This window comes from Pristiophorus japonicus, chromosome 19 (genome assembly GCF_044704955.1).
Source record: "Pristiophorus japonicus isolate sPriJap1 chromosome 19, sPriJap1.hap1, whole genome shotgun sequence".
Taxonomy (NCBI): Eukaryota; Metazoa; Chordata; class Chondrichthyes; family Pristiophoridae; genus Pristiophorus; species Pristiophorus japonicus.
The window spans coordinates 95,948,846-95,972,274 of NC_091995.1; the positions used below are offsets into that span (position 1 = coordinate 95,948,846).

The window sequence follows — 23,429 nt, forward strand, 5'->3', positions numbered from 1 at the left end:
AGGTGAAACTTCACCGCACTACGAAATGCGGGTTTGAGCAGAAAGCTACGTACAGGAAAAGCCGCTGAGTCGAGGTGTGCATTTTCAGCATTTTCTATTTTAAAATGAGATTTTCAACATTTGCAGTTTGTGTGTTTTCATATCGCCTGCAGTGACCATCTCACCTCAATCACAACAGTGCACCGATGATGCAGACTTCAACCTATTTGGCACATCTCATGTTTGGCATTTAACCAATTAGTTCTTTCACTTTTTGATATTTTGTTTGTGCCCACAGCAAATAAACAACCAAGTTCAACTGCACTGCAACCATCTGACATCATTCCCAAAGGTTAACTAAAAGTAGATTGGGGGAGAGGGAGGGCATGGACGGAAGATTATTTGAGGAAAGGAAGAGGGCAGAGGGGAAAATTATACCCGAGAGCTGGCAGTCACTCTAGCCCACTTCCCTCGCACGAGCAAGTTTTAACATCTCAGTTAGCTTGCTAGACGGCAGGCAATGGGATTAGCAGGCACTCTGCCATAGCGTGAGGTGGCCTTAGGCATGGGTACAAGAAACAACAGGCTCTAACCAGCCCACTGCAACACGGTGTGTCCGAGGTTAAACTGTGATGAGGCAGTGACAGGGTGCACCAGTGATATCGGTGGCGTCTGTGAATTGGACTGTTCAGCACTCCTGGTTTATGGAGGAGCGGTAGCAAGTAGCAGTGGAGGGAGATATCTTAAATAAACACCATCACCAGTCATTTAAAAAAACATGGTTACGGTTATTCCCTTTTGCAAAACAAAATGAAACACTAAGAATGCCGGTTGGTCACAGATTCAACGTCTTTAGCATCTCGTACTTGCTGTTCTTGCTGCTGTCGGACTGCGGCAGAGAGCTTTCGTTGGTTCTGCAGCACTTGCTGCTGCTGTTGCTGAATCAAGAGCTGGTAGGCCTGTGTAGGAAGGACAAGAAGTCAGAGTGAACCGGGGCAGGAAATCACAGTGAACGAGGAGGCCGGATTCGTGTTCCTGGTAACAAGGTGGCATGGAATATTTTGCCTCTTACTGTATATAACCAAACAGGCAATCAGCCCTTTCAGAACCTCCGTCAGTATGGCATTGTTCTACAGAAATGATCTAATTCACCCCCAGTGGTTGAGCAGAAACGACGCAGCCACCCGATATTACGACAGATCAGGGTGGAAGAACACGAGGACTCGTTCACAAAAGAATCTGTACTTACCAACTGGAGCTGTGGGAGCTGAGGAAGTTGACTGAGCATAGCTATTTGCTGAGGGGATAGTTGAGGACCAAGGCTAAACAGGGCTGGGTTCAGGGCGCCATTCGGAGCGGCATGCTTCAACATGGAGGCAGGGACCTATAATCAAACCAAGGAATCCACTTAGCACATTAATATATTAAACAGTAATCACCACCACCGCCGCACTTTTCTGACCCTAAACGACCTCACAACAGCATTCATCTTGGAAGGAAGGGCTGCTAATGAACTCTGATCAGGAGCATGGCAATATTGGAGATGACATGGGACGAGCAGCATCTCTGACTCGGCAGTAGAATATTGATCAATAATTGAGGGATGCCAGGGCTGGAGAATGAAATATTTCCCATTACCGTCACACAATGACAACAACACACCCACTAGCCCGTTTGGGTGGGCTGGATTTGAATCCATGTTCAAGCACTGATCCACTGCTCTTGAAATCCAACTCCACACCGAACAAACACACAGCGAGGGCAGAGAAAGGGCCGACTCCGTATCTCAAGTGATATGAGGCACTGACTGGGTGTTACCTACCTGAGGAGAGGGCAGGAACTGCGGAGGCACTTGAGCCCGAAGGTTAGGCTGGGATGAATTCATGGGTTGCACCTGAGGCGTGTGCACACCTCTGGATTGTGCTGTGCTGCCACCAAATAAACCATGATTGCCATTCTGAGAGAGAAAGTAAGAGCGAGAGGGGGGGGGGGGAGGGAGGGAGGGGGGGGGAGGGAGGGAGGAGAGCGAGAGAGCGAGAGAGGGGGAGAGAAACATTACATCCATTAGATTTTCTTCCGGTCAATACTTTCATACAACATCACTCAAGACTAATTCAATCAGGAGGGGAGGCCAACTCGGGATGTAGATATCACCACAATCTTTGTAACTAGTTTCTAATACCGGTCTTTATTCTGGCATCTGCCCACTGGCATGCTATTCTACAGCACAGCCTGTACACAACCAAAGGTAGTCACAGAACAACAGGGAGTGTTGTCTGCCCCCCCCACTCCACCTCCCCGATCTCCAAGTAATGGAGCATTCCACTTGTAGGACATAGAATCCCAGAAATTCCAGCAAGGAGTTGAAAGTTGGCAGTGATGAAGGCCTTCATAGCGAGAGGATTTGAGTATAGGAGTAGGGAGGTCTTACTGCATATCTATAGCTCCCCCACTCTTTTTCCTGTCCTCCTGTGCAGCAGAGCCACCCATGGTGCCATGAACTTGACTCATCAGGGGAAGGCAGCAGCAGTTATCTCCCCAACATTACCCAAAATGGTGTCTCTGTTTTGGAGGGGAATGACCGCAGGGGATCCCTGCACTACCTTCCTTCCCCTGCTCTTGCTGCTGGTCACCCATTCCCTATCTGCCTGTGTGACCTTTATCTGCGGTGTGACCAACTCACAAAACGTGCTATTCACGACATCCTCAGTATCGCGGATGCTCCAGAGTGAATTCACGCTCCAGTGCCGCAATGCGGTCTCTGTCAGGTCATTCAGTCCATCACACCTGTACCAGCTCCCCACCGGACTATCTGATCTAGTTTTCCTGTGACCGTTGACATTTTTCCCTTTTGAGCGCTTGTCTAGTTCTCTCTTAAATGCCATGAGACATTCAGTTTCAAAGGCCACTTGCAGTCGATGTGTATCACTCTCCCCTCCCCAATGGTAGCACTGCATCCATCACTTGTCTCCCCTTCCTCCTTCCCAGTGGCGGACATGTTCTACAATGGAACAGTAGAGTGTTCCATTTGGAAAGAGGGAGAGGAAGAGAGATGAGGAGAAATGTCTTCACTCAAAGGGTGGTGAATCTTTCGAATTCTCTACCCCATGGGCTGTGGATGCTCAGTCGTTGAATATATTTGAAACAGATAGATAGAATTTTGGACACTAAGGAAATCAAGGGATATGGGGATTGGGCGGGAAAGTGGAGATGAGGTAGAAGATCAGCCATGATCTCATTGAATGGCCTACTCCTATTTCTCATGGAATGCTAAAGTGATGGACATTTTCCTCTATAGAGCGCTCCAGTGTGACAATCTCGGTCACTGAGATGGAACACTCTGGGATAAAGCCATTCTTGCCCTTTTTGGAAAGGCAAACCCGAGAGATCAGCATTAGGAGTCGTCGGCCATTCGGCCCCTCAAGCCTGCTCCGCCATTCAGTATCATGGCTGATTGTTTACCTCAACTCCACTTTCCTGCACTGTCCCCATATCCCTTGGCTACTGTTTAAACTCTCAGATCATGAAGCCCCAGAGATTGTCAAAACTCTCACCTGTTCACAATGCTGTTTAATACGATTTACTCATCACATCAAATTGCTCACACTGCTATTACACCCTCCCCCCGCCTCACCACTCTGTCCGTCTGTCTGTCCTGTGAAGTATTCCATCCCAGTATTTTAGATCTCAAAATGATTTGGGGGTGGACAGAATTTGGATTACACTGCCGGGCGTTTATCCACAGTACAAGTGGCTATAGTATAAAAATTCTGCAAGGCCATTAGATTTTCCTGTAATCCCAATGACAGCGCTGCCCAGTGTAGCTATAGGAAAGAGTTGTTAAACGGCGTACACTGACCGGTTAGGGGAGGGGCTGCAGAAGAGATTGCAGGTTTCAGAGCTGCACCCTTCCCACAGAGCTCTTAACAGTTCACAACACCGTGGGGGTAACCCCTTTCAGCCCTGCTCAAGCGTGCCAAGCAGAGTCTGGGTCCATTCTCGTGGAACGAGGGGAAAATAAGAGGCGCATTTGTTGACGCACAAGAGCAAGTTCCCACCTCCCCCTGGAGAAAGGCAAAGTCAGCTGAAGGAGGGTTAGCAGGTGCAGCAGGCGGTTAAGAAAGCAAATGGCATGTTGGCCTTCATAGCGAGGGGATTTGAGTACAGGAGCAGGGAGGTGTTGCTACAGTTGTACAGGGCCTTGGTGAGGCCACACCTGGAGTATTGTGTACAGTTTTGGTCTCCTAACCTGAGGAAGGACATTCTTGCTATTGAGGGAGTGCAGCGAAGGTTCACCAGACTGATTCCCGGGATGGCGGGACTGACCTATCAAGAAAGATTGGATCAACTGGGCTTGTATTCACTGGAGTTCAGAAGAATGAGAGGGGACCTCATAGAAACATTTAAAATTCTGACGGGGTTAGACAGGTTAGATGCAGGAAGAATGTTCCCAATGTTGGGGAAGTCCAGAACCAGAGGTCACAGTCTAAGGATAAGGGGTAAGCCATTTAGGACCGAGATGCGGAGGAACTTCTTCACCCAGAGAGTGGTGAACCTGTGGAATTCTCTACCACAGAAAGTTGTTGAGGCCAATTCACTAAATATATTCAAAAAGGAGTTAGATGAGGTCCTTACTACTAGGGGGATCAAGGGGTATGGCGAGAAAGCAGGAATGGGGTACTGAAGTTGAATGTTCAGCCATGAACTCATTGAATGGCAGTGCAGGCTAGAAGGGCCGAATGGCCTACTCCTGCACCTATTTTCTATGTTTCCCTAAGTCACCCTAACGGAGGTTGGTACATTCGGAAAATTTGAGGACAATATCTCACCCCGAAAGGAAAATGTATGTGTTTAAATCTTGCTCTGCATTGTTGCGAAAAGGACTATTAGAGCAAGCCCTACAAAGGGCAGCTCTAGTCACTGGAGAATATTTCACGGTACAGTACAAACATAAAGTCAGCAGAATTTCACAGTATTCCGAGAGATCTAGTGCTGCAAATATTACAGTATTGTTTTCCAATTAAAGTGATTTTGAAGTCGTTGATATCACCCAGTCTCTCTGCATCGTGATTAATGCAGCCCAGAAACATCAACACAAACTGGTTGAGTGGAGAAGAGAGAAACAAAGTCTACGATCACTTGTGTGAAGGGGACGGGGGGAAATCAAGGTTTAAATTTGCTGCTGATAAATTATTGATAACCTTCCTAATTAATGCATTCCGCTTGCGACACTTAGAAAAATGCAGGCAGAAAAAGGCACTTCGATTTGCTTGCTTAGAATGGAACAGATTGTACAATATCCTGAGATCCCAGTCACAAGACACAATCAGAAAGCAGCCCTTACGTGTCTAGCGTTTAGGTTTTGCATGTTAAGACCGGAGCCGATGCAGCCAAGGCTGGCGGTGGGTAGAGCAGTGCCCGAGGGAGACAGCTTGCAGCTCGGAGGAGGGGAGAAGGGCGAGTTGGGTGCCTCGTCAGACAGGCACCCGTCTTGATTGGAGAAAGGCAAAGTCAGCTGAAGGAGGGTTAGCCAATCAGCATGCAGTGGTGGGGAGGGAGGGGGAAAAAAAAAAAGAGGGAAAACCGGACAACAAAACAGCATAAAAGATGAGTTGCAGCGAGGGCAGGAAGGAAAAACAAAAACGAGAAGAGAGTGTTAGGCGTCACACACACGATTAGACAAAATTAGTGCCATAATCTAACTTTAACATACACCCCCTGACTGGGTACAGGCAGCGTGTGGGGCGACTGAGCCATTGGCGGTAATCGAGCAACCCGTCCCGCTGCAGGGTACTGCTTTTCCTGGATGCTGCAGAAAGCTAAAATGCCACAAAAGGAACCTTTCCACCTGTCATGCACTTCAAGAAACAAACCCGTCTATTAACTTAGTGTCTGTGCAATCATTGCTGGCCTCCACCATCTCTACTCTCAAAGACACACCGGAGAGTCTGTAAAGGGAACTGGAAGCAAGACGTATGCGAGCATCACCTACACAGGAGCCTCAGCTCATCGACAGTATTTACACCAATGGAATGCTGTGCAGCCGGGCTCACCATCTTTTGCCAAGTCCTAAACCAGTTAGGGGAAGGGGCGTCAAGGCTTCAACTTGGTATTGATCAAAAAGAATTAGCGATAGCCTTACTAATTAGCGCACTCGGTTTGCAATACATGGAACAATGCAGGCAGAGAAAGACACTTGGACTTGCGTGGACTTAGAATGGAACCGATCGCAAATTCTAACAGGGAATCAAATCGGGGAGAGGAAGATGAGGAAACATTCCATACTTGCTCCACTTTTGGGCAGAATTTGGAATTTGCAAAATTTTTAAAAAGGTTTGGTACTGCCAGATAAAAGTGGCTTCCCATTTTGTTGACAAGCCACTGGGGGAAAAAGACTGATCTAAAAACACCATAAATGGAGGAGAAAACAATCCAGTCAGCTTGGCTCAGTAGGCAGCATTCTTGCCCCCGAGCCATGAGGGCCGTGGGCTCAGGTCCCACTCCAGGACTGGAGTCAGGACCTGAACTAACCACTGGGGTAAGTACTGGAGTGGCTGCATTGTTCGAGGGGCATCCCTTCGGAGGAGACCCTCTCCCTGTTCTGGTGGGGTTCAGGTGGAGGTTAAAGGTCCCGCAGAACGATTTGAAGAGCAGGGATTTTGTCGTCGTCTCCTAGTCAACATTCCTTCCTCAAACACACAAGGAGATTACAAAGGCAAAAACAAACTATAGCCTAACCTGCTGAGTATTTCCACCATTTCCTGTTGATATTTCAGATACTTGTCCCATTACCACCCACTTTTTCCCCCAGTTCTGACCAAAAGCTTTCGACCTGAAACGTTAACTTTGTTTCTCTCTCCTGAGATGCTACCTGCTGACTATTTCCAGCATTTTCTGTTTATATACTAGAAAGATTACCGGTGCTTTGCGAGTCATTACTCTGTGCAATATGGCTGCTCCATTCACCTACATTGATAGCCAACGCACTTCAGAGAAATGCTTTAGGATGTTTGGAAGAAGCTAGATAAATGTACGTACTCTCTCTCTAACTGGCAGCAGAGTCCTCACCTTCTCAAAGTAGGGTCCACTGTCTGTGGTGGGCGAGTCTTTGGAATTTGGTGGCCGGAATCCCGATCGCTCCTTCCTCATCATTCCATTGTAATCCATGTTCATTCCTCGTTTGTCCGATTCCAGCTTTTTGTCTGGTAGACCACCTAAAAAAGAAACAGAAAAGGGAAGTTTTAACATTAGACACCAACTCAGTTAAAATACATTCCACACACAATAAAGACCATCAGGTGAGTACTTTGGTGGTGTGATCCTATACCACATGACCAGAACAGCCAAGGCGCAATTCACGGTTTGTGCTGAATTAGCGATTCTCAGATGGCGGGGTACGGCAATTTAATCGGCTGGGTCACAAGAACACAAAAAATAGGAGCAGTAGACGACCATTTGGCTCCTCGAGCTTGGCCTCAACTCCACTTCCCTGCCTGTTCCTACCTGTCTATCTCAGTCTTGAATATATTCAATGACCCAGCCTCCACAGCTCTCTGGGGGTAGAGAATTCCAAAGATTTACTACACTCAGAAGAAATTCCTCAGTCTTAAATGGATGACCTTTATTCTGAAACGATGTCCTCTAGTTCTAGAATTCCCAACAAGGGGAAACATCCTCTCTGCATCTACCCTGTCGAGCCCCCTCAGAATCTTATACATTTCACTAAGATCACCTCTCATTCTTCTAAACTCCAATGAGTATAGGCCCAACCTGCTCAACCTTTCTTCATTAGACAACCCCTTCATCTCAGGAATCAACCGAGTGAACCTTCTCTGAACTGCCTCCAATGCAAGTATATCCCTCCTTAAATAAGGAGACCAAAACTGTACACAGTACTCCAGGTGTGCTCTCACCAAGCCTGGGTCAGGTAAAACTCAGCGAGGACTGCCCACCCTGATTGCCATCCCTGCTGGAAAATGCACGTGTGGACACAGGGTGGGGAGGAGGAAGGGGCAGAGATAACTATGCTGGCCACAATCAAAATAGTCAAAGCGTTTGAAATGTGGCATGTCACAGGATCTGTTTCCCGCCTCAGCAGAAGGGAAGGGCACTTCGTTGAGGTGTCACAAGGTGGCGTGAACTGTGTCCTGATCACAATCAGCTTTCAGGAGTGGCGAGGAGAGAATTGGGAAGGGGGAAAGATGATGTACGTGTCAATCCTTCACCTCGGCACAGTCTGTCATTGTTGAGCGTTGACTAATCGAATACAAGGCTGATTTAGTAAAAGTAGCAGCTTTAAAATACATCGCCTGCCTCGAATAACCCAACCTTACCAGGTATCAGTCGTGGCTCAGTGGGACAGTCGCCTCGGAGTCAGAAGGTTGTGGGTTCAAGTTCTCACTTCAGGGACTTGAGCACAAAATCTAGGCTGACACTCCAGGGCAGTGCTGAGGGAGCGGCGCACCGTCGGAGGGGCAGTACTGAGGGAGTGCCGCACTGTCGGGGGGGGCAGTACTGAGGGAGCGCCGCACTGTCGGGGGGGAGGGGCAGTACTGAGGGAGCGCCGCACCGTCGGAGGGGCAGTGCTGAGGGAGCGCCGCACTGTCGGAGGGGCAGTGCTGAGGGAGTGCTGCACTGTCGGGGGGGCAGTACTGAGGGAGTGCTGCACTGTCGGGGGGGAGGGGCAGTGCTGAGGGAGCGGCGCACTGTCGGAGGGGCAGTGCTGAGGGAGCGGCGCACTGTCGGAGGGGCAGTGCTGAGGGAGCGGCGCACTGTCGGAGGGGCAGTGCTGAGGGAGCGGCGCACTGGCGGAGGGGCAGTGCTGAGGGAGTGCCGCACTGTCGGGGGGGAGGGGCAGTGCTGAGGGAGCGGCGCACCGTCGGAGGGGCAGTACTGAGGGAGCGCCGCACTGTCGGAGGGGCAGTACTGAGGGAGTGCCGCACTGTCGGAGGGACAGTACTGAGGGAGCGCCGCACTGTCGGGGGGGCAGTACTGAGGGAGCGCTGCACTGTCGGGGGGGAGGGGCAGTGCTGAGGGTGCGGCGCACCGTCGGAGGGGCAGTGCTGAGGGAGCGCCGCACTGTCGGAGGGGCAGTACTGAGGGAGCGGCGCACTGTCGGAGGGGCAGTGCTGAGGGAGCGCCGCACTGTCGGAGGGGCAGTGCTGAGGGAGCGCCGCACTGTCGGAGGGGCAGTGCTGAGGGAGCGGCGCACTGTCGGAGGGGCAGTACTGAGGGAGCGGCGCACTGTCGGAGGGGCAGTGCTGAGGGAGCGGCGCACCGTCGGAGGGGCAGTACTGAGGGAGCGCCGCACTGTCGGAGGGGCAGTACTGAGGGAGCGCCGCACTGTCGGAGGGGCAGTGCTGCACTGTCGAAGATGCTGTCTTTCAGATGAGATGTTAAACCGAGGCCCCGTTTGCTCTCAAGTGGATGCAAAAGATCCCATGGCACTATTTCGAAGAGGAGCAGGGGAGTTCTCTAGTGTCCTGGGGCCAATATTTATCCCTCAATCAACATAACAAAAACAGATTATCTGGTCATTACCACAGTGGTGTGTGTGGGAGCTTGCTGTGCGCAAATTGGCTGCCACATTTTCCACATTACAACAGCGACTACATTTCAACAAAAAACAAAGTACTTCATTGGCTGTAAAGTGCTGTGAGACGTTCGGTAGTCGTGAAATGCGCTATAGAAATGCAAGTCTTTTCTTTTTTATTCTGTTTAATACTCACCAACAGTTATGTCCATTTTGTTACCGACACCGTCTTCGGAAGACTCCCTCTGTGAATGGAACAAAAACGTGTAATAAAACAAATGAAACAGTAAACTATTAAAATCAGAATTGTGTGGTGCACATGTGTTACTGTATTTGTTTCAATCACAACCCAAGCACCTCCACACTGTCTGAAATATTAACCTTTGACAATCTGCTCACAACAGTGCAAGCTCCCAGAATCCCTGCTTGTTCAGCTCAGGAGAGTTTTACCCAATTGAATTTGACCCCAGGTCGAACCCCATGTACCACTCACTTTCTCACATTCTTAAAACCAAAAAAACCCAGTTTTTTTTCAGTCCAAGTCAGTCACTCCCACTTTGCGTGCGTGCACACTGGGTCCGTGCAGCAGAGCTGGTCTCCAGTCTTCCTGGTTAACCCTTGCCACTGGATAAAGACCTCGCTCTGTCAAGCCCGTGTGGTGGCTGATGTGCAACGGTCACCCCACGTTAAAAAAAATCCACGCACAGGCATCTTCCACCCCCTCAATTGGAGTTCAGGACTAGAACATCGGGTCCTTCATTGAAACATTGTGAACTCATGTGGAAGTAAGTCATCCTTGTTCAAGGGACCGCCGATGATGATGATGATGATCTGCTTGGCTCGTTTACACAGTGTAGGTGTTGGTTAATTGGTCAATGGTACAGAGTTCTCCCAGATATCAATATGCCTCTTGGGTATTAAGAAATAGCAACCTGAAAACAGTTCTGTATTGAATAGTCGAGACACAAAACACAGCATCAATAGCTACAGCCACCACGAAAACTTTACTGACTCCCTACTGCTCCCCTTGACCACCGTCACACCCACCTCCCCATCCTGGTATGCAACAATCTCCACTCCCTATTGTTCATAGCAACTTCTTGCTCAACATATACCCCACTGCCTTAGCTCCTCAGTCTCTTTAGAATTATAGAATGGTTACAGCACAGAAGACGGCCATTCGGCCCGTGCCAGCTCTCTACAAGAGCACATCAGCCAGTCCCACTCCCCCACCCTTTCCCGTAGCCCTGCAAATTCAGGTACTTATCCAATTCGCTGCTGAATGCCTCGATTGAATTTACCTCCACCACCCTTGCTGCGCAAAAAAGCTTTTCCTCGTGTCACCTTTGGTTCCTCTGCCAATCGCCTTAAATCTGTGCCCTCTGGTTCCTGACCCTTCCCCCAATGGGAACAGTTTCTCTCGATCTACTCTGTCCAGACCCATGGTTTTGAACACCTCGATCATATCTCCTCTCAACCTTCTCTGCTCCAAGGAGAACAACCCCAGCTTCTCCAGTCTCTCCATGTAACTGAAGTCCCTCATCCCTGGAACCACTCGTAAATCTTTTCTGCATTATTTCTAAAGCCTTCACATCCTTCCTAAAGTGCAGCGCCGAGAATGGGATACAATATTCCAGCTGAGGCTGAACCAGGTTCATTGTAATTCTTGTTTTTGTACTCTATGCCTCTATTTATGAAGCCCAGGATCGTATGCTTTTTTAAAAAAATCGCTTTCTCAACCTGCCCTACCACCTTCGACAATTTGTGCACATATGCCCCCAGGTCTCTCTGTTCATGCACCCGCTTTAGAATTGTACCCTTTAGTTTATATTGCACCTCAGCATTACCCCCACCCCCCCAAAACTCCAGGGTTGGAAACTAAGTTACAATCTGTAATGTTGAACAGGGGTATAGCCATGAAACAAAAGGAACTCCCCGATCATTTCAACGATAGCTTTGGACAATAAATAAACGTTCTACATCAGCGAGTATTGGTATTTTATGATATAACTCCAGGAATCAGTGGAGCCCAGCACGGTTTACGTAGCACTAAGAGAGAGTACGGCAATAAACTTCATTTTTAAAGGAGAGATGATCTGTCTCACGAGGGACTTGAGAAGTCAATAAACAAGCATCATCCAGTGTAAGATGTTACAGTGCCTGAGCTGGAACAGGATAACCCCATGCCACAATCAGACCAAGGCTGCAGACCATGTAGCGATCAATGCCGTCACTAGGATTAGTGTGTAATTTACGACATTAAACCTCCTGCTGACCGAGGATCATTACTCTAAGCCTGTTGTGACACTAAGGTGGCATTGGCTACAGCATAAAACTCACCGAAATGAGCTGCAGTGTAAATCTCCCACGTTTTTTTTGTTTGCATATTTAGTCCACTTGGACTGTTCCCCGCGGCACAATTATTGATTCTTTCCTTCTGAATGGATGCTGCTGCTGGATTGAGCATTTTGCTTGAGCTATGCAAGTTCTGGAGGGTACAGGTCTAACGCTGCTGTCAATAACTGTTCCCCCGTAAGCTGCACTGCCTCCTGCGTGACCTGTGCCCCCCCCTCCATATTCAAATTATCGCACACGTACGGTATCTACAATGTGCAAGTCGGCAAGCGGCCTGCGCAGGACCTTGCGGATGACTGCGCGGATTAGCAGGAACATTGGTGCAGGTCCAACACTGGTGGTGGCAACAGCAGTGGGAGCAATTTGAGGTAACAACTGGCACAATAAGTGTATCGCACATTAAAGCTTGCTACTTTTTCTATCGTATAATGGTCACGGTGCAATGAATAAACCCAGTAACAGCACTACCCGTTATAACCAACCTTGCCCTTATTCTTTGCTATGGGGAATAAACGTCTCGCGACTTCTTATGGTCACATTTCCAATTGGTGCAGACACAAACAGTTTATATTGCAATTCATTTCAGCCTATTTTATGTCACAAGACTCCACCTTTTTGTCACATGAGGCTTAAGGTAATGAGGCTAGTCAGCAGCAGGCTTAGTGTGATAAATTTAACCGGCAAATCGGGTACATCAGGGCTCCAGTGTGTTCAGTAAAGCTGCTCTTACCAGTAATCCCATTTTTGAAAATTGCGTAGAGAGCGGGTTTATCCATGTGTCATTGTTCCCACCTTTCATGGAGCCCTAGAGAGAGAGAGAGAGAGAGAGAGAGAGAGAGAGAGAGAGAGAGAGAGAGAGAGAGATTCAGAATAAACTCAGTTCTGGTGAAAATGTTAAGCTGTCTATTCTATTCCTGATGGACCTGGTGGGTATTCCAGCATTTGTTAATCATTGTTCAGATTTCTGGTGTCAATAGTCTCCCTCTCGATTTAAACCAGTCTGAACTATAACCCCATCCTCCCCATTCCCCAGGATGGCATCAAAAAGACCCTGAAAGTTCACACGTTCAGTCTGATTTCGTGGACCAGGACACAAAAAGGATGATTTCATGATTTGTTAAGATAAGTTTTCTTTTCCTCCTTTTGTGTTTGCAGAAATAAAAAGTCAATACAAAGCCTGCAAACGGGAAACGTATTTCCCTGAACAAAATGTATTTCATTGGCTGCAAAGCACTTTGGGACATCCGGTGGTCGTGAAAGGCACCATATAAATGCAAGTCTTTCTTGCTTTAGCTGACATTACATGTCATAATAGGCAATATCTGTACATTTATACCAGTGCTTGCTTCTCTGCTGTTTAGCACATTTTATACTTTCGAATTTTTGCTATGCCACTCCCAGGATGCACACGTCTTCCCTGATGAATTGAAGTGCTAGCCACAGCCCACCACTTAATGTCACTATAACTTAATGCCAAACAGCAGGGGGAGGGTTCAACATTTAATGACTTCAAGGAGCAGTGTTAAACCATAAAGCATCATACAATGAAATTCTAAATCAAGGGTAAAAGCAGCATCAATATCAGGAGCTGCTGGCACCAGCAGAATATAAAAGCAGAGTAAAGTCCCCCCTACTCTGTCCCAATAATGTATCTTAACCCCAGTCTCAGAAAAGCTCCCATTACTGGAGTTCAGAAGAATGAGAGGTGATCTCATTGAAATGTGTAAAATTCTTAAGAGGGCTTGACAGCGTAGATGCAGGGAGGATATTTCCTCTGGCTGGAGAGTCTAGAACTAGGGGTCAATCAGGATAAGGGATAGGACATTTAGGACTGAGATGAGGAGAAATTCTCTACCTCAGAGGGCTATGGAGGCTCTGTTGTTGAGTACATTCAAGGCTGAGGTTGGTAAGATTTTTGGGCACGAAATGAATCAAGGGATGTGGGGATAGGGCAGGAAAGTGGAGTTGAGGTCAAAGATCAGCCATGGTCTTATTGAGTGGAGCAGACTCGAAGGGTCGAATGACCTACTTCTCATCCTATTCACCTTGGAGTCAGAAGGTTGTGGGTTCAAGTCGCACTCCAGAGACTGGAGCACAAAAATCTAGGCTGTGCAGTACTGAGGGGACGCCACACTGTCGGAGGTGCCGTCTTTCGGATGAGACGTCAAAACGAGGCCCCATCTGCTCTCTCAGGTGGATGTAAAAGATTCCACGGCATTATTTCAAAGAGCAGGAAAGTTGTCCTCGCTGTCCTGGCCAATATTTATCCCTCAATCAACATTAAAAAAAAACACAGATTATCTGGTAATTTATCACACTGCTGTCGCACTGGTCGCAGTGCACCAGCGCAGCCTTCGGCCGCCTGAGGAAAGGAGTGTTTGAAGACCAGGCCCTCAAAACTGCCCCCAAGCTCATGGTCTACAGGGCTATAGTGATACCCACCCTTCTGTATGGCTCAGAGACATGGACCATATACAGTAGACACCTCAAGTCGCTAGAGAAATACCACCAACGATGTCTTTGCAAGATACTACAAATCCCCTGGGAGGACAGACGCAGCAACATTAGCGCCCTCGACCAGGCCAACATCCCCAGCATTGAAGCACTGATCAGCTCCGCTGGGCAGGCCACATAGTTCGCATTCCAGACACGAGACTCCCAAAGCAAGCACTTTATTCGGAACTCCTACATGGCAAGCGAGCCCAAGGTGGGCAGAGGAAATGTTTCAAGGACACCCTCAAAGCCTCCTTAATAAAGTGTAGCATCCCCACTGACACCTGGGAGTCTCTGTCCAAAGACCACCCTAAATGGAGGAAGTGCATCCGGGAGGGCGCTGAGCACCTCGAGTCTCGTCGCCGAGAGCATGCAGAAATCGAGAGCATGCAGAAATCAAGCACAGGCAGCGGAAAGAGCGTGCGGCAAACCAGTCCCACCCACGCTCTCCAACGACTATCTGTCCCACCTGTGAGGGACTGTGGTTCTCGTATTGGACTATTCAGCCACCTAAGGACTCATTTTAAGAGTGGAAGCAAGTCTTCCTCGATTCTGAGGGACTGCCTATGATGACATTGTTGTGCGCAAATTGACTGCCGCGTTTCCCACATTACAACAGTAACTACACTTCAAAAGTACTTCATTGGCTGTAAAGCACTTTGAGATGCCCGGTGGTCGTGAAAGGTGCTATTTAAATCCACGTCTTTCTTTCTTTAGTCCTTATGTTCACTGCAACACTGACATTCCTATTTCTCCACAGCAATCATCCCTTCCTAACTGAAGTGATCAATTTAGTGTCAATTAGATTGAACTACACCCAGCATTGTGGGTCCAGCCAGCCCACTACTCTTGATTATAAATTCTAACAAAATAAAAATCCTACTGGAGCACTCTGACTGCCAGCAGAGAGGGAACTGCTCAGCTCAGCAGTTTATGCTGCACTCGCACAGCTCCAGGTCACAGAGATGAAAGGATATGATGGCAAGCCACTGCAATCTCCCAATCCCCACAGCAGCTTAAACCGGAACAAAATCTGGACAAGGCCTGCTGTGATCCTAAGCGTGCATGTTGCAGCAGTACTGCTGGTGTGAACAAGTCACGCTGACTTCAAAAATAATCATGAGCCAGTCCTGCACACAGTGACGAAAAAGGACAGACCTGCCTAAATGAGCCTTTTCGTATTTACAATTCTGTTCAAAACCCACAGGGTTTTCATGACCGTAAATACCAGTGGTGACTGGACCATTGGAAGCCAGGCAGAGTTTGCACTGTTGCAAACGTTCACCCACCTGGTTTGTGGCCAATGTTCCCTCTCATTCCCCTCCCCCCCCCCGCCCTCCTTTCCCTATCCCCCCCCCACCCCTCCTTTCCCGCCCCCCCTTCACGGGCCCTTTAAATTCGCTGCGGTAGGTGGTGAGCAGCCTGCGCAGGACCTCGATTATTGACCGACGGCCATGTGCCTTAGGGGGCTAGTTAAAAAAGACTCGCATGATGATGATGCAACTCATGCATTTACAATTTTTATAGAACAATGGTAAAATGTAATCAATATACCCCAGCGTGGTACAAGCGTGCAATAGAAATAAGTGACCAGAACTAGAATCCCGCAGACGACAACCTGACTAATGTCCTGTATTGTGTTGGAACCCCACTTTCTAAAGGACAAGGACTGATATTACTCAGTGGTTGTTTCTGTCACAAAGTCCTGCCTCGATCTCCGCACCACATTGTAACTGTGAGCTGTCTCAGTAACTGCACAACCTCATGTCATGCTTTAAAAAATATAATCCAATTTATTAATCGCTCAAAATTGATCCCCTGCCAGCCCCCCACCGAAAAAAAGTAAAATTGTACCAGGCATGTTTTCGGGCTGTTGTACACAGGGAAAAACTGGGAATTGAAAATCTGAACTGCAAACCGAGAATTCCAGAAGTGCACAGCAGGTCAGTGCCTGAAAAGGAAAGTTAGGTGACGATTTCAGGCGAGACCCTGGGACGGACCGACAGAGCCCATATTTGAAATGCCAACCGATCTTTCTCTTGCAGAGGCTGACTGACCCGGTGTAGTTCCAGAATCCCCTGTTGTTTATTCCCCGTGTGACTTCTTTGGCAGGCAATACATTTGTGCTATTGTATGACCTCATCAGAAATTCCGCTTCAGTCACACAAACTTCATTACTCGTTTACCTACCACAAGCCGCACCATGCCTGGAATCGCCGACGCAGCCATGGACAAATTGGCACGCCTCACAGCCTGTGTTTGGACGCTGGACTTGAACCAGGCTCTCAGAAGTGAAAGATAATTCGCCGTCTGTTTATCTTTGTAAGAATTTCCCATCCTTACCTTGTGAATTTTCTTCCCGCCCGAGGACCAGTTCGATGAGTTGTAGGGTGAATTACTCTCCTGAGTGCCGGCACTGTTCCACAGGCCGATGGGACCATCCTCATCTTCCTCCCAGCTTGGGGGGTGGGTACTTGCCACAGCAGGTCGATCACCACCTCCCCACCCATCCTGCATAGATTTTGAACCTGAAGGAAAAAAAAAAAAGATATATTCAGCATTTTATCCCTCGGCAGAATTTTAAGATTCAAAAGAAAGTAACTCAAAATCCTCTGTGGAAATACAGCTCCCTGGTCACCCAACTATCCGAAAGGGGTGAACAACAGACACAGAACAAGAAGGGCTCAGGTTTGATCCCGAGTCCATCCTAAGTCGGCTACTGTCAAAAGTGTGGCAGTGAGTGCGGCGAGCGAGTGGAGAAAAAACCTGGAGAAAAGAAATACCCCTGTAGGAAATGATCAACTGATTCCATCTCTAACAAAACCAGCTAGGAGAGAGGGGTACACTCAAAAGCAGACAGTGTATAAGGTACATAAAAATATTGGTCATCAGCCCTTAAATACTGGGCTGGTTTGAATTTTAAAACTAGCAATTAAAATATTACAAATATTCTCTGTTCAGTACTTCAATTGATCTTGAAGTAAACAGAAACAGCAGGTTATCGGGGATTCCCTGCCTCAGTGATGTCATTAGGTTACTCAACTACCCGTTGACTGGTTGGATCTAGAAACCAGAAATGATTAACAAGTTATGAGTAGTCAGGAAGACTGTCGCGACACTGAAACCAGTCATTCTGGAAATTTCCAAATAAAAAAACAGAAATAACCAGTGAGCAAGCTGCGTTTGGAAAGCACGCCCAATATATGCAGCTGTCAAATGACCTCCCTTGCAATTGATAAAATATGTTTTAGTGGATTTTAAAACGTGCTTTCTTGGGAATATTTCACACAAATGGTTGTTGCTCCACTGGTGGGGCTTCACGCACATGGAGTACATCATAGAGTATAAATGATTGAGCTCTAATCTCTCAGTGACGAGGTCGCAGTCAGACGATACCGATTTGCATCCAATTTTCCACTCCAGATCCAACAGGGACATCATGTTAGCATTTTTTGACAAAGTCTTGCTACCCAGTAACAAATCAAAAAAAAGACTAAATGCAGCACACAAGTATAAAATCTACCTTCCCCTCCTCTCCGAGGGACTTGGACACAGTTTCACGTACTCTAGCAGCCTTCTGGCAAGTGGCTTGCTCAAGCGACCTGCTCAAGCGACCATCCTGAAGTGCAGCCTAGCAGGTGAGGCAATGGCAGACTATTGAATAATACAGAACACAGCAAGCCCAATACTGCCCTTACCCAATGTGGGCAGGGTGGCGTATCTCTGGCCCAGGAAAGGGGGCCTGCATGCAATACTCAAGAATCCATTTAAAAAGTGACGGTTTACAAATCATTCGGTCCGATGAAAAGAAAAGAAACCCTCTGACTGCTGACAGGAGTTTTGGGGTTTTTATGTTCTGTACAGCGAAGATTGGAGATGAGAGAGAACGATAATCTTCAATATCTTCTCCCGTTAACTCAGCAGATTTGTTGGCATTTGAGAGAGTGTTGCCCATTCTGATGGGGGCATAGGTCTATCCTCTAGCCCCCCCCACCAGTGTGACTTGCCTCCTCCATCTCCTCCCCACCAGTGTGACTCCCCTCCAGCTCCCCCCGCCAGTGTGACTCCCCTCCGCCAGTGTGACTCCCCTCTAGCTCCCCCCCGCCAGTGTGACTCCCTCCAGCTCCCCCCGCCAGTGTGACTCCCCTCTAGCTCCCCCCGCCAGTGTGACTCCCCTCCAGCTCCCCCCGCCAGTGTGACTCCCCTCCAGCTCCCCCCGCCAGTGTGACTCCCCTCCAGCTCCCCCCGCCAGTGTGACTCCCCTCCGCCAGTGTGACTCCCCTCTAGCTCCCCCCCGCCAGTGTGACTCCCTCCAGCTCCCTCCGCCAGTGTGACTCCCCTCCAGCTACCCCCCCCCGCCAGTGTGACTCCCCTCCAGCTACCCCCCCCCGCCAGTGTGACTCCCCTCTAGCTCCCCCCGCCAGTGTGACTCCCTCCAGCTCCCCCCGCCAGTGTGACTCCCTCCAGCTCCCCCCGCCAGTGTGACTCCCTCCAGCTCCCCCCGCCAGTGTGACTCTCCTCCAGCTCCCCCCGCCAGTGTGACTCCCCTCCAGCTCCCCCCGCCAGTGTGACTCCCCTCCAGCTCCCCCCGCCAGTGTGACTCCCCTCCAGCTCCCCCCGCCAGTGTGACTCCCCTCCAGCTCCCCCCGCCAGTGTGACTCCCCTCCAGCTCCCCCCGCCAGTGTGACTCCCCTCCAGCTACCCCCCCCCCCCGCCAGTGTGACTCCCCTCCAGCTACCCCCCCCCCCCCGCCAGTGTGACTCCTCCAGCTCCCCCCCCGCCAGTGTGACTCTCCTCCTCCTCCTCCGCCTCCCCCCCGCCAGTGTGACTCTCCTCCGCCTCCCCCCCGCCAGTGTGACTCTGGTGACTTGCCCCAAAAAAGAGTGAGGGGAAAGGTCCTATTGCGGTCAGATCGCGAAAACGTTTTATTCAACAAACAAGTGCTGACAGCCATGTCAGGGATGCTGGACGGGAGGTATTACTGAAATCTGAGAGAACTGTATTAACATTCACACAGAGACGCGAAGCAATGCAAAGTGCTGAGGTGTCCCGCGTTAATAGGCAGAGGCATAAAGATGTTGGTTTAATTCCTCTCTAACTCTGAGCCAATACCTCGATAAAGGTCAGCGTTCTCCATTTGAACAAAAATACTTATTAAAAAATAAGACAAATATAACAAGGAAAGCAGCACAAGATCTTCCATCCTCCCCGCACCCCAGTTATTCTGCCGTTGCAATTTACAACTCCGCTAGATTCATCTTTTGTTTCTTTACTTGTCGCATCATCTCGTGTGTCATTTAATCACTTCCACACTATCACAGAGTTCTCTTTGCTCTTCACCCCCACTGTAAAAGCTATTCATCGCTTAACATTTTCCAGTTCTGCCGAAGGGTCATCGACCTGAAACGTTAACTCTGTTTCTCTCTCCACAGATGCTGCCTGACCTGCTGAGTGTTCCCAGTATTTTCGGTTTTTATTTCAGATTCAGCATCCGGAATATTTAGCTTTTGTTTGCCCGAGCTGCAAAGACCAGGCAAGTCCCACGTGTGGCCGGTGTCGAATGATCAGACCTCAGCCCGGCTGTTAGTAAGAAAACTCCAATCGGTCTCAGTGCTGGGGAAGAGAATTAAAATCCCGTAAAACCTGCCCGGGTGCTTGCGCTCGATCATTATCTAGGTAAATCCTGCTGGTTAAGAGTGTGGATATCAGGCAGGGACAGGACGCAGGACGTGTCTTTACGGTGATACCCAATCGATCAATCTAGGTTCATAAATGAGGAACAGCCACTTGTGCAAGGTACTGTAGGGTGGCCAGTGCCCATAGATCCACATTCCAGAAATCAGTGCCGTCAGCAGAAGGGGAGGACACGAGTGTAGAACCAGGGGTCACAGTCTCAGGATAAGGGGTTGGCCATTTAGAATTGATGAGAAATTTCTTCACTCAGAGGTTGTGAATCTATGGAAGATCAGCCACGATCTTATTGAATGGCGGAGCAGACTTGGGACTGCATGGCCAACTCCTGCTCCTAACTGTGGTCGTGAAAGGCGCTATATAAATGCAAGTGTTTTTCTTTAATTCTTCTGTTTTTATGACACCAAAGAGGAAGCAATGGAAAGAACATGCATGGCAGTGGTATAAATGCAACCGTGCCCCATTTACCGCTGGCCTTTGTGAGGGGGCAGCAGGCTCGGTTTGCTGCATCACAACTGCACTGCAGAATGCTGATATTCAGGGAACTGAAGTCGAGTATCCCCATGGAATCAAGCTCCAGATTCAGTCTTGCAATGGGCACTATTGTAAAAAGAAATACTGCAGGCAACACCTTACAAGAAAGATAGGATCTTTCCATTTTCCATTTTGCAAAGGCAGCTGAATGCGAGGGTTTTGCGTGTGTGTGTTTTGAGTTCAAAGTTGTGAGCGATGTGGCAGGGAACGTCAGGTCACTGCAGCCAAGAGAGCAGGCCATGTTAATAAAGGTTATTGAAAAGTGATCTTCCATAGACCAGCAGGAAGAGGCTAGAAGTATTTCCCGTGGTGTTTTGTTAAAACCCCCAAAGCAAATCGTCAAGCGACTCAGGCTGGACGCAAACTTTCAATTTTTTTTATTTTCATGAAAATCATGCGCTTGAACTTAAAATTCCAAAAGCAGGATCTTATCTGTTGGTCAGTGTAAACAGATATAAAACTGCAGCCCCCGTACAGAATCCAGAGATTCCTTTCCCAGCAAGGGGAGGTGCAGCTTGTTGGACACAAAGAAGCCAGTGTGTGTGTGTGTGCGCACACTGCAGCGAGGACTTCCTGGCATCAGTCTGCACCTGCTGCCAACTTCTCTCGCAGGGCACGAACTCCGTCGTATGTGAACAGAAGACGAGGGGAGAGTCAAGGGGGAAAAAAAAAAAGCACATTACTCAGGCAGGAAAAAAAAAAGCACATTACTAGTTTGCAGTTTCTCAAATCAGAGCACGGGACACAAATACAAAATTAACAAAACTCCAACGTGCCAAGAGATTAGGAGAGGCAACCCCCTCACCACGAGATGTGTGGAACAGCTGTCAAGAAAGCAATTAAATGAGTCACAATTAACGCTTTATTAAAAAAGCTGGAAGTATATCTATTTTAGAAGGCGACTGAAGCAGATAAAGCACATTAAACTGATCCAACAGCAGGGATGATCAGCTGGGGAATGAGATGGAAGTGTGGGATTGTAAAACTGGATTAAGAGTCAGGAATTCGCATGATTTCCATGGGGAAGTGAAGAGAACTTGCAAAGAGTTTCCTCTGTGCTTGGCTGCCATTAGATGGGTAAAGTAGACTCCATGTTGGGGAGCATGTTGCCAGGAAGGGTGGTTGAGGCCAGCTCACTGTACACATTTAGTGGGATTGATGTAACTGGGTTGATATTTTGGATGGATGAGATCAAGTGAGCTAAAGAACGTAAGTAATAGGAGCAGGAGTCGGCCATTCGATCCCTTGAGCCTGCTCCGCCATTCAATGAGATCATGGCTGATCTTCGATCTCAACTCCACTTTCCCGCCCGATCTCCATATCCCTTGATTCCGAATCCAAAAGTTTGATCAATCTCTGTCTTGAATATACTCAAAGACTGAGCCGCCACAGCTCTCTGGGGCAGAGAATTCCAAAGATTCACCACCCTCAGAAGAAATTCCTCCTCATCTCAGTCCTAAATGGCCTTCATCCAAATCCATTTGAAAGTTTGTGAAAATGTACACACTGCGCGCAGCAATGCCTCGATGGCTTATAGCTCATGTACTCAAAACATGAAGACAACTGTACACAATGATAATGTAGCACTGAGAGATTCAGTTGTGAAAGTATCGTTCCCACTGCCGTCAGGGACTCTCTAGGTACGCTGGCATCCATTTACACGTGTAACAAGCAGCTTCACAATGAAGAAAACCAGCGGTGGAGAACGAGATACTAATAGTTAGTGTAATAGCAAAATAAATGCTGCTCTGCTAACTCTGTGTAAACGCACTGCTCACTGAGACTGGGGCATACCGAGCAGGAAGATCCCACACGCCATCTCCAGTTTGTGCATAGTTAGCCAGAAGGCTACAATTGATCAGTGTTTCACTGTGTCATTAAATTTTGTGTAAATGCACTCCAAGATACATTTTACTCCTCTCCTCCCTCCCAGCACAGACAGCAGTTATCAGCAAACAACAAAACAATTAGTAACAGTCTCTCTACTCCAAAGTAAAACATTGCTGCTTTGTTTAGAGTGTAACTTTGAACTTACCCAAAACACAGGAGATTGAGTGGATGCAGCCAATAAACTGAAATGTTAAGGCGAATCAGGGACTCAGAACTGGCACCTATTTGAAGCAAATGTTTCACCATGTTGAAACCGCTGCACTGGTTCAATGTTGGCAATAGCAGCTGCTTATGCACAGCAACAAAGGTTACTTTTCTTCTCTCCGGAAGGATCTGGCACATTTCGGAGTACCTGGCCAAAATGGATACCCTTCCCACGTGATCCTAATCAGCGAGCCTGCTGACACACAGTTTCCGGACAAGGCGTTTCCGTATGGAGATCATGGCTCAGGATGATCCTGTCCCTGGCCCAGGGGCACTGCAGACGATCGCAGTGCACCAGCTGCTGCACCCGGCAAGATCCACGAACCCAGCGCAGGCCAGGATTCGGAGCTGGGATCCTCCCCGTCCACAGTGGCTCAGTCTCTCACTGACTAGTGGGGTCACTCAGCAACCAGGAAGCTCCCGAGATACACAGTACATTGCGTCAGTGATCTCCCAACCCAAAACTTGGAAGCCCAAACAGATAATGAAGGTTTTGATTAATTAGATTCAGCATCGTCCTGCTCCTCAGGGTCTATTCTGTTTTACCGCAAGAAAATGTTGAGATATTCAACACTTACTTCATAAGAAAAAACGCTAGCATTAACTGACGAGAGTTCTGCTCGTTACCATCTCTGGACTGGAATAGAGACCTCTAGTTGCTGGCTGCTCTCCGATACATTGTCCAAGTGGTCACGCTCCGTGCGGGAGCTTAGATAGCAAGCACTGGCAGACTATTCAGCCACAGAGAGCA

The 23,429-nt window shown here is 48.5% G+C and overlaps 1 protein-coding gene across 4 annotated transcripts in view; it reads right to left on the bottom strand.

The window, feature by feature from the left end:
- LOC139230074 (trinucleotide repeat-containing gene 6B protein-like) overlaps positions 1–23,429 on the bottom strand; it is a 173,362-nt gene that overhangs the window by 15,394 nt on the left and 134,539 nt on the right. For 3 of the 4 annotated variants that reach the window (XM_070861869.1, XM_070861868.1, XM_070861871.1), the window contains 8 exons: positions 16,703–16,887; positions 12,597–12,671; positions 9,708–9,756; positions 7,048–7,193; positions 5,324–5,494; positions 1,802–1,936; positions 1,229–1,363; positions 846–938 (listed from right to left, as the gene is read on the bottom strand). In XM_070861869.1, the coding sequence (XP_070717970.1) occupies positions 846–938; positions 1,229–1,363; positions 1,802–1,936; positions 5,324–5,494; positions 7,048–7,193; positions 9,708–9,756; positions 12,597–12,671; positions 16,703–16,887 (989 nt within the window). The remainder of the gene's footprint in view (positions 1–845; positions 939–1,228; positions 1,364–1,801; positions 1,937–5,323; positions 5,495–7,047; positions 7,194–9,707; positions 9,757–12,596; positions 12,672–16,702; positions 16,888–23,429) is intronic. The other variant, XM_070861870.1, reaches the window with a different exon arrangement.